Here is a 17,026-nt window from a genome sequence, read left to right as displayed (position 1 = left end):
TGCTTCAAATTTTTCTTTACTTCAGTGGCATGCATCAGTTGAAATTGTTTAACTCTATCTTTCCTTGTAGCACTTCTTTCTAGATAGTCGTAACATCCACAAAATATCCATCCACATTAATGGGAAGGCAATGCAGCCTCATTTTTACCATCAAATTAATAAAATGGCAATGACAGCCTATTACTGCCAATAGATGTGCGGAAGTTTGTCTTTAGTCAGCGGGTAGTTCATTGCTGGAACAGACTTCCATCTGTTGTTGTGGAAGTTGATAGGTTAAATAAATTTAAGGCTGAACTAGACAAACATTTGGAGTGACCGGATGGGTGAAATGGGAAGGTTTTTTTTTTTTTTTTTTTTTTTGGCTGGTGCTTGCATTCATCATATGCCTAATGCTAATATCAAAATGCGGAGATGTATGGATGTACAGGAATACCTCGCATAGCGCAGTTTTGAACAGTGCGGGTTTCGCTATAGTGCAGTTTACAAATTAAAAAAAATTAACTGCGTTATGCACCAATACATTTGATATGTATGTATGTATTATAATACCAGCAAGTAGGCCAATGTGTTATCGATTCAAGGCCATTCTGACTTGTTGAAACTCCCATTATATATTGACTCTGCCAGCATTCATACATTAGTAAACACTCTAGATTTTGAGCTGTGAGGTCATTGATTGTGCGTAAGCTGTACAAAATAATTTTTGCTGTGTATTTTTATTAAAGATTACTTTTTAAAAACGTTACACCTTTATACGCAAAGATGAGTGGAAAGAAGAAATGTAATGCCGCTGAGTGTTCTTCTAGATCCAAACATTGAACGAGGTATGAAAGTAAGGCAGGTGTTGCAAAATGACATTTGATGTTATAAAGAGATGTATGCAGATAAAAAAAAAAAAAAAAAAAAAAAACTGTGCAAACTAAGCTGATCAGTTATTTTTCAAAATAAAAATACAGTACATACTTCACTTATATTCTTTTGGTATGTACATACTGCAATAAAAATCATTTCTACTGTACTTACTAGTATTTTTCATTTTTATCATTTTAGTTTTTTTTTATGCAAGAACTTTGTGTGCATCAATTTATAGTAAACAAACACCTATATATTTTTGCAACTCGACCCAAATTGTCAGAACGCATTACATTAAAAATACATACTAATAATACCTCGATCAGCACGGTTTTGCCTAGTGCAGTATTTTTTTGGCACGAATTAACCGCGCTATGCGAGGTATTCCTGTACTAGATGTCTACATATTTTTTCCTTCTTACCTGACAGACTAACAGCTAGCATTCTAGGAAATAAAAATTTTGTCTGGCTCAGCAAATTTTAATTTTTAATATATTAAAATGAATTTTTTTAATTTGTGAATGCGGAGTCACTTTTATACCAAGCAAAATGATCAATGAGTTAATTAATGTATGCAGTGCCTTATATTTCAGACACGTTCAATGTTTTTCTTAAATTAAATGATTTTTTCATTTTCTTTGATTAATAGAAATTAAAAGTAAACAGTTATCTACTTATCAATTAACTGCTAAGATAAAGAGCTTTATAGAACACAATAAAACTTTATAGGTTTACATTCTCTAAACTTAGCCATTTAGTTAAATTACAACTGTATAATATTTATTACTCTCCCATATTACTCTTTTTTCTTTTCTTTCTGTATTTCTCTTCACAAGTTTTGCATAACATGAAAGCATGCACAGGCTGTCTAAAGCTAACAATAATATTAAAACTACATAGTAATTGGCAGATTTATGTTGGCCCGATTTTAATAAAATTTAGTCTGGCTCAACAAATTTTAATTTTTAAATTAAAAAAAATTTATTTCAAAAATTTTTTATATATTAAAATGAATTTTTTTAATTTCTGAACATGGAGTTGCTTTTGAAGAGACATAAAATTAGTAAGGAGAGATAACTACATTTATTTTTTCACTTCTATTAATTATAGGAAAAAAAAAAAAGGCACTGCCTACATTACCTAACTTGTTTTCTTTTGATTATCACACTCTGCACTAAATATAAAAATAGTGAAATGCTTAAAGTGTGGTACTCACCTTGAATATAATCTGCAATAGTTTTATGAAAAGACTGATGGCTAAATATAAAGTGGAATGGTTAAGTTAATGCATTAAGGTGGGATGAGATTTAATTTAACGGAATTTTAAAATAAGCGCAAGGAAGCAGAAGTGCACTACCCCATCCCTGGTTGTCATAAAGTAGAAAATAGTTAATCTGGAACATAAAAGGATTGATATTGCCAATAGTCGTGACGACAGACTTTCGTTAAGTTATAACGTCTTCAGTTGGCAGTGTTAAATGAGAAGTAACGCGTGCTTCTCATTAAAAAATTATTTTAAGGAATTTTCTATACTCTCGTGATGCTCTTTGGGACACGTGGGAATCTCAGATGTGAGAGATTCCAAGCCGAGGAAAGGTGAAAGGGAAGTTTGCATTTAGGATGTTGAGATTAGTATTGTGTCGAAACCATTCGATAATGAGGGCTTCGTATTGAAGAATTTTGTGGCTAGTTTTAAGTCTTATAATGGTGATAGCGGAGTCAATTAAAAGAGTGTGATTGTGGATTTGGGCATGAATTGTGAGTTCTGTACTAGCTTGTCCTGATCTAAGACTATTATAGTGGTAGTATGCGCGAGTATTGGAGGTTTTGGTAGAACCAAACTTGGTAGTAGCACTACCAATATATAACAGGCATCACAGTTTGGTTGACATTTAATCAAGTAAATTATATTGTTCAAATTGTTGGTTGGGTATTTGTGTGTATCTTTGTAAGAGTTGAATGAGGATCCGAGTTTATTATAAGCTGAAAAAATAAGGGAGATACCAGTACCTGTAAACACACGGCGGAATTGTCCGGCAAGTTCATTATGGTATGGGAGGATGATGCGTATATTTGCGTTGGTGGTGGGTTTTGGTGGATTGTTAATTTTACTTTTGGCAGTGGAAATAGTGTGTTGAATGAGTTGGGTTGGGTAGTTCCTAGCTGTAAATTTTTCTGTGAGGTATTGAAGTTCATTGGTTAAGTCATTTTGTGAGGTGCTATATTTGAGGGCATTATGTATTTGGTTGTATAAAACTGCTTTTTTTTGTGCAGAGGGGGTGGTGCGAAGCAAAATGTAGGTATTTGCCCGTATGTGTATTTTTTCTGAAAATCTTTATGCCTAGTTTGGTACCTGTTTTGTAAACAGTGAGGTTGAGAAAATTAATTTGGTTGTTGGTTTCAATTTCAAGAGTGAATTTTAACCTATCATGTATTGAATTAAATTTTAAAAAGAGATTGTCTATAGTGGACCTATTGCCTATTATGAGTATGTCATCAGCGTAACAGGTGTATAATTTTATTTCTGGATGGGGAGGGGAAGGGTTGTAGGATTTGGTTCTCTATTGTGGCTAGGTAAATTTCTGACAGGGGGGCGGAGATACCTAAACCCATGGGTAAACCGAATATTTGTTGGAAAATTTTATTATTGAATCTGAAATATCGGGCATCTAGTAAAAGTGAAGTGAGTTCAAGGATGTTATTAATAGAAAGAGAGGTATGTTTAGTCAAAGTGTTATCTGTTGTTAAGAATTTCCGTAAAGCCTGTAAAGTGTATGGGATATGCACATTATTATATATAGATATTACGTCAAATGATGCTAGGATATCTCCATCAGAAATTGTAGTATTGCTTATTTTCTGAAAGGCCTGATTGGTGTTGCTGATTTTGAATTCTGAGAATCTGGTAAGAGGGGATATAATTTTAACTAAGTAGGTGGATAGATTTGCAAAAGCTGACTTACTGAAAGAGATAATTGGTCTTAATGGGTGGCCAGGTTTGTGTAGTTTGGTGATGCCAAACATGTGAGGAAGGATGTTGTTGCAGATTCCTATCTGTTGCAGTGTGTATAAATTGATTTCTTTATTTTGTCTGAGTTTTCTTAAGATTAAATCTAGTTTATTTTTAAGTTTGGTGATATTATGATCGTTATCAATTTTATATGTGTTTTGGCCGGCTAAAATTTGTTCCATTTTCTGAGTGTAAGTATTTTTGTCTATGATGACAATCGTGTCACCTTTATCCACTTTTTTGTATAATAACATCTGAAATTTTGCTTAATTTTTGTATATCTAGAAGATTCAACAAGAAACACAACCTTTTACACAGTATATCAATGTATACATCAATTGAGATATCATCTTAAAAGGGAAATGTCAACCCAAACCTGGACAGAGTACTGCAATTTTAACGATATTCGCATTAACGCAGCCATCCATAATGTAGAACAACGACACATCAAGAAATCGCATACACTTACATTAGGATCTCAGCCAAAAATTTCTACCATCAACATCTCTTCAAAATCCTTCATCCCAACTGAACTTACTGGTTTAGAATATGGCTTCAACTTTGCCATAAAAGATCAACACTACCCCATCAAGGACTGTATAATAGAACTCCAATCTAAACTAGAACATCACCCGAACAAATGGCGAATAATACACCACACCAATAGCATAAAAAACTACAAACTTTCCTCCCAATCTAATATTAAAAAGCAACAACTTCTAGATATACAAAAATTAAGCAAAATTTCAGTGTTATTATACAAAAAGTGGATAAAGGTGACACGATTGTCATCATAGACAAAAATACTTACACTCAGAAAATGGAAAAAATTTTAGCCGACCAAAACACAAAATTGATAACGATCATAATATCACCAAACTTAAAAATAAACTAGATTTAACCTTAAGAAAACTCAGACAAAATAAAGACATCAATTTATACACATTGCAACAGATAGAAATCCGCAACAACATCCTTCCTCACATGTTTGGCATCACCAAACTACACAAACCTGGCCACCCAATAAGACCAATTATCTCTTTCAGTAAGTCAGCTTTTGCAAATCTATCCACCTACTTAGTTAAAATTATATCCCTTCTTACCAGATTTTCAGAATTCAAAATCAGCAACGCCAATCAGGCCTTTCAGAAAATAAGCAATACTACAATTTCTGATGGAGATATCCTAGCATCATTTGATGCAATATCTCTATATACTAACGTGCATATCCCATAAACTTTACAGGCTTTACGGAAATTCTTAACAACAGATAACACTTTGACTAAATGTACCTCTCTTTCTATTAATAACATCCTTGAACTCACTTCACTTTTACTAGATGCCCGATATTTCAGATTCAATAATAAAATTTTCCAACAAATATTCGGTTTACCCATGAGTTTAGGTATCTCCCCCCCCCTTAAATTCTTAACAACAGATAACACTTTGACTAAATGTACCTCTCTTTCTATTAATAACATCCTTGAACTCACTTCACTTTTACTAGATGCCCGATATTTCAGATTCAATAATAAAATTTTCCAACAAATATTCGGTTTACCCATGAGTTTAGGTATCCCCCCCCGAGTTTAGGTATCCCCCCCCCCCCCGAGTTTAGGTATCTTTACCCATGAGTTTAGGTATCTCCCCCCCCCGTCAGAAATTTACCTAGCTACAATAAAGACCCAAATCCTACAACCCTTACCCCCAGAAATAAAATTATACACCTGTTACGCTGATGACATACTCATAATAGGCAATAGGTCCACTATAGACAATCTCTTTTTAAAATTTAATTCAATACATGATAGGTTAAAACTTACTCTTGAAATTGAAACCAACAACCAAATTAATTTTCTCAACCTCACTGTTTACAAAACAGGTACCAAACTAGGCATAAAGATTTTCAGAAAAAATACACATACAGGCAAATACCTACATTTTGCTTCACCACAAAATGACTTAACCAATGAACTTCAATACTTCACAGAAAAATTTACAGCTGGGAACTACCCAACCCAACTCATTCAACACACTATTTCCACTGCCAAAAGTAAAATTAACAATCCACCAAAACCCACCACCAATGCAAATATACGCATCATCCTCCCATACCATAATGAACTTGCCGGACAATTCCGCCGTGTGTTTACAGGTACTGGTATCTCCCTTATTTTTTCAGCTTATAATAAACTCGGATCCTCATTCAACACTTACAAAGATACACACAAATACCCAACCAACAATTGGAACAATATAATTTACTTGATTAAATGTCAACCAAACTGTGATGCCTGTTATATTGGTAGTACTACTACCAGGTTTGGTTCTACCAAAACCTCCAATGTACTACCATTATAATAGTCTTAGATCGGGACAAGCTAGTACAGAACTGACAATTCATTCCCAAACCCACAATCACACTCCTTTAATTGACTCCGCTATCACCATTATAAGACTTAAAACTAGCCACAAAATTCTTCAATATGAAGCCCTCATTATCGAATGGTTTCGACACAATACTAATCTCAACATCCTAAATGCAAAACTTCCCTTTCACCTTTCCTTGGCTTGGAATCTCTCACATCTGAGATTCCCACGTGTCCCAAAGAGCATCACGAGAGTATAGAAAATTCCTTAAAATACAGCACGCATTACTTCTCATTTAACACCGCCAACTGAAGATGTTATAACTTAATGAAAGTCTGTCGTCACAACTATTGGCAATATCAATCCTTTTATGTTCCAGATTAACTATTTTCTACTTTATGACAACCAGGGATGGGATAGTGCACTTCTGCTTCCTTGCGCTTATTTTAAAATTCCGTTAAATTAAATCTCATCCCACCTTAATGCATTAACTTAACCATTCCACCTTATATTTAGCCATCAGTATTTTCATAAAACTATTGCAGATTATATTCAAGGTGAGTACCGCACTTTAAGCATTTCGCTATTTTTATATTTAGTCTATTATCATGGTACTATAAGAATTCTATAACCTTTATACTTGTCACACTCTGCACTTAACCGTTTATACTTTTACGCTACTTCTGCTGTAATTATTATTTAAAAACGTTCTGCTTATATTCTGGCATGATCACTAAGTCAGAAGATTTTACAATTAATTGTTTAAACAATGAAAATAATCATGAACCATATTTAGCAATCAAAAAGGCTTAAACCATGGTCCATTCAAATGCATGTGCTGTGCACTCTTGCACTTGGCTATGTTGGACCATACTATTTATTACAAAATAAACTATGGTTTCATGCATTGTTCAGCGTTATTCTGTACTGAACCCATAAATGTTTGAACCCTCTCCAATTAATAATTACAATATTAAATTCTCCACCTTCCAAGGAATTTACTTAAATTAACAACTTGATATTCTTTTTGGTATTGAACTGAATAATTAGTACTTACCACCAATTCTGTCATTCTGCAACAGTTCTATATTAGATTCATAACTTGCACGACCACTGCAATATAAAAAAAAAAAAAAAAAAAAAGAGAATTATCAGAAAATACCTGAACAGTTTATAAAATTTAAATCACCTGTAAGTATATATTTCAATGATGAGAGGGATATTCATGAAATGGTAATTTCAAATACTAATCCAATGCTACTTAGTGCAATATTCCAAACACTGGTTCTATGCTTCCAATTCTAAAAACATTAACATGGTGAGGGGAAAAAAAAATGGCTATAAAATAACATATTCTCAATACACGTATTAACTTAGAGTGATTACCCAAATCAGACAATGTAAATCTTGGATGTCATGATAAAATCAGTGTTTGTAGAAAGCCTGTGCCCACGGATTGGCTAGCTACGGTGGTATTTTGTTCTGTTTGTCTTGTATTGCTAACTGTTTTGTCGTCGTTATTTTTATTGTTCTTTTTAGACATTTGCCTGTCTCATATTTGCAAAAACAATACCATTACTGACTTAAACACGAGGCATATGGGCAGTCCTATGTCCAGAGACCTACTTTAGGTACAGGTTACATAATCCCAGACTGCCCAATTACTTTTTGTTGTTATAATGCTCTACAACTTATATCTCGCTATTAGGCTGGCCAAAAGCAATATCGAGGTACTATTTTTCTGCTATCACTTCTTTATTCTTCTAAGATAAAGTTTAGTCTTTCAAAGCTACTTTGTTAGTCTAATTTTCTCCCCTTTGTTGACCCATTTGCCTCATCTGTTTAATTGACTACTCTCCAGTCACATGGATATGGTTCACTTTGACTAATTCACACTTGCTTCCCCCCATACTCGGGGTTACTTTAGTTATAAATTCGCTGGGAACTATCAGCCTACTTCTTTAGTCTCCATTACAGCCGTTATGTTCTACTCACTTGGTTCAACAGTAAGTTGTCCCATCCTGACTATTTTATTTCATCCTGATATTTCACTTCTTTGTTAAAATTCATGCTGTTTTTATTCATTATCGCTAATTTTTCTTTAACTGGAATCTATTGGTTTTAACTTTAGCTTAATTTTGCATTTTACTTGTTATTTATTTTAATTTTGTTTAGGTTTCTATTCTTTGTGGATTCTATTGGGTCAGAAGTATATGTTTGCCTGTTTTTTCTGCCCGCCACGTATACATCATAACAGAAACAGAGGCCTAGCTTATTGCTGTGATTCCTTTGGTTTTGGCTGCAGGCCCTTTGATGACGTAGCTAAAATCTTAGGACCTACAGCATTAAGTACCATTTATATATTTTAATTTAATTTTATTTATATAATTTTTAAGTAATCTGCTTTTACTTTTCAGGCACTTTAATTTTTCCATGTAACTATACCTGTCAGGTCAGCACTCCTATTTATACACTTACCATCTATTTGCATATATTTCATTATGGTGCTGGGTATTTCTGCAATTACTAGAAGTGTCCCGGATACATAATCCATTATTATATATTTTCATTCTTTTATAAATGCTCTGTTTTATCACTACAGCCTATTATTATTACTAATTATAAAATATATATATTTTATAATTATTCTTTAAATAACATTATATAATTACTGCTTTAAATAACATTATTAAAGAAGTGGTAAAGGATTATAGTTCTAGATTACTACAGTAATAGTGGAAAGAACCCAGCAACTATAAGGAATGTAGATAATAATATAGACTATGAGTATGGGGTAAAGTTTAGTCTAACCATCACAACCGTTTAGTCTAACCATCACAACCGTGAACTGCCCGAGTACTACCTTTATCACTCTTCCTCATACATCTATTTACTATCCTTATACCCTATTTTGCCTTCCTTCTTGAGTGCAATTAACAAAAGCAATCAAGATGCTGTTTTCTACTACATTTACTGTTTTTGCCTTACAGTAAGTCCAGCATCTATATCACGCTACTTTTACTGTCAATTCTTTATGCTTTCCTGGAATGCAAGTTACATGTGTTTAATTTGTTCTCATCCAATCATAATTTTTTTTATTCTTTCCTCTTTCCAACACATGAGGCCCTTCACCTCCACATATATATGCTATCTTAAGAGCAGGAAAGTTCTCTTTACATTTCTCGCGTGTTGGCTTATGCCTCAGCACACATTCCAGCGTCAACATGGCACGATAGTAAGTACCACTTTGGCCCACTGATTTATTTTAATTTCATTTCATTCTTGCTTCTTAATTTATTTCCTTTTTATCTTCGCCTCTGTAGGGTCATCCAAGAAATATACATCAGCTATCATACTCTCCTCACTTTTGTTAATTTCTTAAATCTCTATATTTTACCATGTACTGAGTATATCCCGTGTTCAAAGCAGAGGACTTGTTTAGTTGTTGCATTTCCCTTGGTTTTGGCGGCTGACTCCTGAAGAAAACGCTGAAATCATCATAATTGCAACACTAAATACTTTCACTTAACTTATTTCATAATATTTTCTTTATAGGTACTGACGTGCATTTTTCTATAGGTTCGACAGATGGTTCCTCGGACTAAACTTTACTCCATACACATAGTCTATATTATTATCTATATAAATATATATATATATATATATATATATATATATATATATACAGTAAACCCCCGCTATTTGCGGGGGTTACGTTCCTGAGAAATGCAGTGAATACCGAAAACGCAAATACTGAGTTATGGCTCCCACAGTAATAAAGGGGTTCCATTCCAAAGTATGAAATATATAAAAAAAACTAGTCTAAAATTTTGTCTTTGTATGTATTATATGTACCTTCATAATATGACTATGTACATAGACAGCACATAGTGAAATGCAAGCATATGGCATCGAAATGAAAATAAGAAACAATTTAATATTAAATGTAATATTTATTAGAAATTTCAAACAAATCTTTCAAACCAGCACCTTTACTAGCTAAAAAACTTATCCTGACAGTGCTATCACCAGTTTCGCTAAAGTGTTGATAAAGGAGTTTTGCCTTTTCACGAATATTGAGTGAACTTAACGGAATTTTATTTTGAGTTCGGTCTTCTATCCACAAATTTAAAGCCTTTTCCATTTTTTCTAATTTAATATCGCAAGTTACAGAGCAAATTTTTGAAACAATTAGTGCATTTTCGTGGACACTACGGTGGATTTTTTCTTCCGATTTCTTGATTGATCGTACCGTTGACTCATTGATTTTATAATGTTTTGCACTGAGGGGACACTTTCACCATTAGAAATTTTGTCTAATAACTCAATTTTATTCACTAATGTTATCACCTTCTTTGATCTTTTCACATTGCCCTTGTTATTCGTAGCCATATTTTTGTACGGGTTAGAAAGAACCTGTCCACAATAAAGTCACTTTCTTCCATTAAAACACTCGAAAAAGTCTGTTTTACACTGCAAAATGGTAGATTTATCACTTTTGTAAGCATATCAATTTATAAATTGATAATTTTATTCAATTTATAAGCATATAAATTAAAAGCAAATGACGAAACCTTCCATGACAAGCGCATAACACATACTGAACAAGGATCAGCGAGAAACATCCACGCCGGCGATTTTGTCACCCCTCTCCCCCCACCCACTGAGCACTGTTTTGACCGGGAAAGATAATTTTAGCCATGCCCATGGTTTTTTATGGCGGAAAATGTTCACGGCACTTGAAAATTCACATTATTTTAGGTTTCATTTTATATTAAATCAGCGACGGCGAATACAGATACCGCGAATAGCGGGGGTTTACTGTATATATACAGGCAGGCCTCGCATAACGCGAGTTCGATTAACGCGTTTTTCAGTTACCACTATTGGAAAAAATTATACCACTTTTCACTTTACACGATGCAAATTTCCAGTTAACATGATCTTTTTTATGCGATAGTTGAAAAAGATTTGAATCGCGCGTTAAGCTTACTGCGTGTTGGACGGGCAATAAACAAACGTTTGCCCGCCTCAGTGTGTTCCATCAACCATCGGAAGAAGAGGTGTTACTTGTTTGTTTCTTACTAATAAAGTCAATGCAGACTTGCATTTAAAAATTCTAATTTTTAAATGAGCCAGAGGAAAATGTTACTGCGAAGGAGATAACGGTAAAAGAACTAGATGAAATCTTTCATATATTTATATATTGCAGAAAACCTCGAAAAAAAGGTTTGAGGTTCTCTGCGATATTTATTTCGCCAGGGCCCAGAGAAGATTGTTGTCGGCTATTGGAAATTGACTGATGAAAAGAGAAAGTCAACACTGTTCAAATATTTTCACAACAGTCATTTCTTCATTATGTATTTTATGTCAGAGGTTCCCAAACTTTCTCGGTTCATGGAGCCCTTAGTGTCTCAGTAATTTTTTCAAGGCGCACCTAGACCAAAAGAAATACCTAATAGTTCCGTTTATTAAGTAGTTAGGTCCAAACAACTTAATAAGAAATGTTGAAATTGTGAACTACCTCGAGCTAATAGTTCGCACGGTGTCCGACAGATGTCAAGTATCGCTGTGTTTCCCTCCAAAATTTAAAATATTCCGTGGCGCATAGTTTGGGAACCGCTGTTTTATGCAATAAACATTTAATTCCATAATTATTTTCATTATCTTTTACATTGTATACAGTTAAAAAGTTATTTAAAAGATATTTTTAAAATTCTTTACAGACATTCCAGAAGGTCAAGGGACCAATTATAATTTTTCCTATTGATTATTATATTCGATTAACGTGTTTCCGTTTTGCGCAATGCGCTCGCAGGATGAATTAGTTGCGTTAATCAAGGTCAGCCTGTGTGTGAGCGCACACAGTGATCACTGAATATAAAAAGCTGAACAGTTTCATATGATAGAGCAGGGGTAATTTTCATCTGGTAATGGAAGTCAAAGTGATAAAGTAGAAGTTATGGGACATAATAAAGATATAACAGAGTTGCAAAAGGGTATGATTGTGGGAGTTTGTGCATTGCGTGCTTCTGTATTGGAAACGGCATGTCTTGTCAGTTGCTCACAGCCTACTATGGCTAAGGTGAACAGAGAAAGGTGTCAGATAAGTCAAACCACCTGCCACTGACAGAACTATGTAAGGTGGATGTTTGTGTTAAGTGTAGGATTCAGCACATTGTACAAGCTCGATGGCAGGTCACTGTCTGATACTTGACATGGCAATACAATATGGGGAATGTAAGAACAATATCCCAAATGATGATATGCTGCACACTCAGATGTATGGGGTACCACAGCAGATGACCCACTGCTGATGATTGTCAACAGTCGATGCTGTAGTGCCAACAACATGGTGGTTGGACACTGGAGGAATGGAAAAGTGTGCTGTTAGATGAGTCCAAATACCTGGGGCAACACGCCAATGGATGCTTTCTTGTGTGGAGCAAGAATCAAGAGTCCATGAACCTATCATGCATGGTGCCTACTATTTAGGCAGGTGGCAGTTGTTGCTCAATATGGAGCATGTCTTACTGGCAAGAACTAGGATCCTGGTATGTACGGACCAACGTTTCACTGGTGAGGTCTTTTGGCAGCTCTTAGGAGACCATGTGCACACTTTCCATGTTGCATTTTTTCCTGGACAGAAACCAGATCTTCCTAATGTGCATGTCATCAAGCCTACACTGTGCACGAGTGGTTTGAGGAACACAGTGATGATATCACCCATCTTGACTGGCTTCCAAATTGACCTGACCGCAATCCAATTGAACAGCTGTGGGATGCTCTGGAAAGGGAACTGAGGCATAACACTGTGGAAAGACATACAGGCAGTATGGCTGCAGATACCTACAGACATCTTCTGACATCTTGTGGAGTCAATGCCTAAGCAAATAGCAGCTGTTATTTGTGTGAACAGTGACTCAACATGGTATAAGGTAAGTGGTCACAATACAGTGATCCCTGAATGTGTATATACTTGGCGTGGCTATTAAACAACAAAACTGCATGCGCAGCCACTAGTGCACTAGCACCAAGTACCACCTGTGAAACAAAAGCACAGCAACTGACCTTGACCTTTCCCTATTTGTTTGCAAAGTCATATTCCAACACACTCATTCATTTTGCAGCGAGACAGGTTTTCATTACCTTGTTTTTGTAGTTTGATGGAAACAGCCAGACTGTCCAGGATCCATGAGAACTAGTGAAAATGTGGACCAGGTAAGGATAATGATTTGAAGTGATTGTCATTTAAGCATTAGAATAGTTGCATCAGAACTCAATATGGACAAAGAAACAGACAAATTTTAACTGAAAATTTCAGAATGAGAAAAGTATGTGCCAAGATGGTTCCAAAAATTTTGAAAAAAATATCAAAGAATGTGAAGATTTCATGTTTGTGAAGATGTTTCAAAAAAATTGAAGATCCAGACATTCTGAGTGCTGTAATTATTTGTGAAGAAAGTTGGCTGCTTCAGTATGATCCAGAAACTAAAAGACATTCAGTGCAATGGAAGGCAAAACGATCCCCCATACAAAAAAAAAAAAAAAAAGGCAAGAATGTTAAAATCAAAAATGAAAATCATGCTTCCTGTATTCTTTGATATGAAAGGAATTATTATTAGCATTAGCATTAGTAGAGGCATATGATGCAAGAAAGCAAGCTTATTCAGCATCAGCCAAAAAAAAAAAAAAAAAAAACCCTCTCCCATTTCACCCCTCCGTTCGTTCGAAATACCTGTCCAGTTGAGCTTTAAATTTGTTTAGGCTATCAACTTCAACAACAAGTGATGGAAGTCGGTTCCACCAACCAACCACCCGCTGGCCAAAGGCAAATTTCCGCACATCTATCCGACATCCGTCCTTCCTCAATTTGAATTTATGCCCTCTGAGGTGATTATTCTGAGAAAGATGAAGAATCCCATTGGCATTGAGCATGCTCAAACCATTCAAAGCCTTATACACCTCTATCAGATCACCTCGCCGGTGCCTAGTCTCCAGACTCTGTAATTTGCAAAACTTAAGCCTTTCTTCGTAAGAGCAACCCTTTGTTCCATTTACTAATCTTGTTGCCCTTCTCTGTACCCGTTCCAGCAGCTCTACATCCTTCTTGAAATGAGGCCTCCAGACCTGTATACAGTACTCAAGATGTGGCCTAACCATTGCCTTATACAAGGGAATAATCACCTCCTTATCCCTGCTAGAAAAATTCCTGTATATCATTGACAAGACACCATGAGCTACTCTTGCAGCTCGTCTGCACTGCTCAGAGAACTTCATATCTGTCTGCACAATTACCCCCAGGTCCTTTTCATTCTCCACCACTGTCAGTGTAGTACCGCAGAGTTGATACATTGCTCTGGGGTTACTGTTACCCATATGTAGTACTTTACATTTGTCAATGTTAAACTTCATTTGCCACCTCTCAGCCCATCTGTTCAACCTTTCCAGATCCTGTTGCAGCAGCATAGCGTCAGTAGTGTCCTTAACGACCCTGCCAACCTTTGTATCATCTGCAAACTTAGACATTAAACTTGATATCCCATCATCAATATCATTCATAAACACCAAAAACAACAATGGACCCAACACTGAACCTTGAGGAACTCCACTAATAACATCAGTCCACGTTGAGCAGTGTCCATTGATTACCACTCTCTGTCTTCTGCCACTCAACCATCCCCTTATCCATAGCAGCAATTTGCCTCCAATGCCACACTGCTCCAATTTGTGCAGCAGTCTTCCATGTGCAACAGTATCAAAAGCCTTTCTAAGATCCAAATATATAATATCAAAGTTATTCCCTGCATCCAGTTCTTTTGTGACTACATCATAGTATCCAATCAAATTGGTCAGGCAAGACCTGCCCTTAACAAAACCATGCTGCGTCTGAGCTATAACTGAATTCTTGTCTAGATGATCCTGCAGTGCTTCTTTAACCAGTGCCTCCATTAATTTACCTGGAACAGAAGTTAAACTAACAGGTCTATAATTACTTGTGTCAGCCTTTGATCCTCCTTTGTGAATTGGGGTTACATTTGCACATCTCCAGTCTATGGGTACCTCCCCTGAGTCCAAAGAAGCTCTCATAATTATGGCTAGGGGTTTGCATACTTCCTTTGCTGCCTCCTTTAATATAACTGGATAGATCCCATCCACCCCAGGTGCCTTTTTTATGTTTATCCTCAACAATCTCTCCTCCACTTTCCTCTCAGTTATTACAAAATCATCCAGCTCACTGCCAATGTTTACTTTACCTACATCATTTTCCTTCCTGAATAACTCCTCATGTGTGAATGTAGATGCAAAATACTCGTTTAGATTGTTAGCCACCTGAGCAGGATCCTCAACTGTTGAACCATCAATATCCAGTGGACCAATCTGATTCATCCCTTTCCTTCTTGAGTTCAAGTATGTAAAGAACTCCTTTCTGTTTTTCTTTGCATCCTTTGCCAAGGATTTTTCGTAGTCTGCCTTTGCCTGCCTAATCTCCTTTGTGACTTGGTTACAGACCAACTTATATCTATCATAGGCTTCCATGTCACCCATTAATTTGTATGTATCCCATGCATTTTTCTTCTCTGCCGCATGTCTCATTAGTCCATCTGACAACCATTTAGGCCTAAACCTTGAACAGTATTTCTTAGTTGGTATGTAAAGCCTGGTAGCCACCAAGATTAGTTCCTTGAATGCTTCCCATTTTGAGTTTGCTGTTGGTAACATCATCAGTTGGTCCCACTGTATAGAATTTAAATACTGTCTCAGACCATCATAGTCGCCTTTACGAAAACAAAAACCCTTCCCTTTACCCCTGATGGTAGTTACCTCCTTGAGTAAATCCCACTTCAACACACTGTGATCACTGCCACCTAGTGGTTCATTTATCTGCAGGTTCTTGATGCATGAAGAATCACTACTGATAATCAGATCAAGAGTATTGCTCCCTCTTGTTGCCTCACGAACATGCTGATGTAGAAAACAATCATCCAATAAATCCACAAAAGCCTTGCTAGTGTGCGAGTGACCAACCCACAAATTCCAGTCAATATCTGGGAAATTAAAATCCCCCATTATAAGACTCTCTGATTTACTGGCCCACTCTATTTCCCTGTACAATATATTATTATACTCATCAGAGTCATTAGGCCTATAGCACACTCCTACTCTCAATTTTGATTTCCCTATGCTTATGTCACACCAAACTGACTCGACACTGCCCTGTCCATCGATGTCAACTGGCTTCACTTCCTTTGACTTTATGTGTTTCTTAATTAATAGCATAACCCCTCCTGTCCTGTCTATCCTTTCTATACACATTGTATTCCCCAAATTCCAGTTCCGCATTACTTATATCTGTGTGACACCACGTCTCTGATATCCCAACAATATCTGCCTTTGATGTTTTGAGCAATACCTCAAATTCATCAAATTTATTTACCAAACTCCTAGCATTGGTGTACACGCAGGTATACATGCACCTGTTTCTATTCTTAGCTACCCTAACACAACCCATGTGTTTACTTGTACCGCAATGACTCCCAGCAGTCTCTGAAATATCCTGCAGCTTGTTTTCCAGGCTTCTGCTCATTCCAATAGAAGCAGTGCAAGAATCACTTCCACCTCTGCCAGTGGCTACTGTTAATCTATTAGTCCTTGTATCCCCCCCCCCAACTAGCAGTTTTCCGACCCACCTAACACTGCCTCAACAGCATCAGCAAAAATTCTTGCACCCTTTCTATTTAAGTGTATCCCATCCCTGTAGAAGCAATCTCTCCTGTTAACAAGTACAGTCCA

General features: G+C 35.9%; 1 protein-coding gene across 2 annotated transcripts in view; it reads right to left on the bottom strand.

The window, feature by feature from the left end:
- The window catches only part of LOC150083608 (NPC intracellular cholesterol transporter 1-like), a 339,105-nt gene that overhangs the window by 60,142 nt on the left and 261,937 nt on the right, over nucleotides 1-17,026 (bottom strand). For both annotated transcript variants that reach the window (XM_090378086.1, XM_090378087.1), the window contains exon 19: nucleotides 7,290-7,345. In XM_090378086.1, the coding sequence (XP_090234212.1) occupies nucleotides 7,290-7,345 (56 nt within the window). The remainder of the gene's footprint in view (nucleotides 1-7,289; nucleotides 7,346-17,026) is intronic.

Source organism: Mastigoproctus giganteus, chromosome 7 (genome assembly GCF_048544385.1).
Source record: "Mastigoproctus giganteus isolate SK-2022 chromosome 7, ASM4854438v1, whole genome shotgun sequence".
NCBI classification, from domain to species: domain Eukaryota; kingdom Metazoa; phylum Arthropoda; class Arachnida; order Uropygi; family Thelyphonidae; genus Mastigoproctus; species Mastigoproctus giganteus.
Note: the sequence above shows the minus strand (reverse complement) of the source record. Positions and strands in the feature narration are given on the sequence as shown.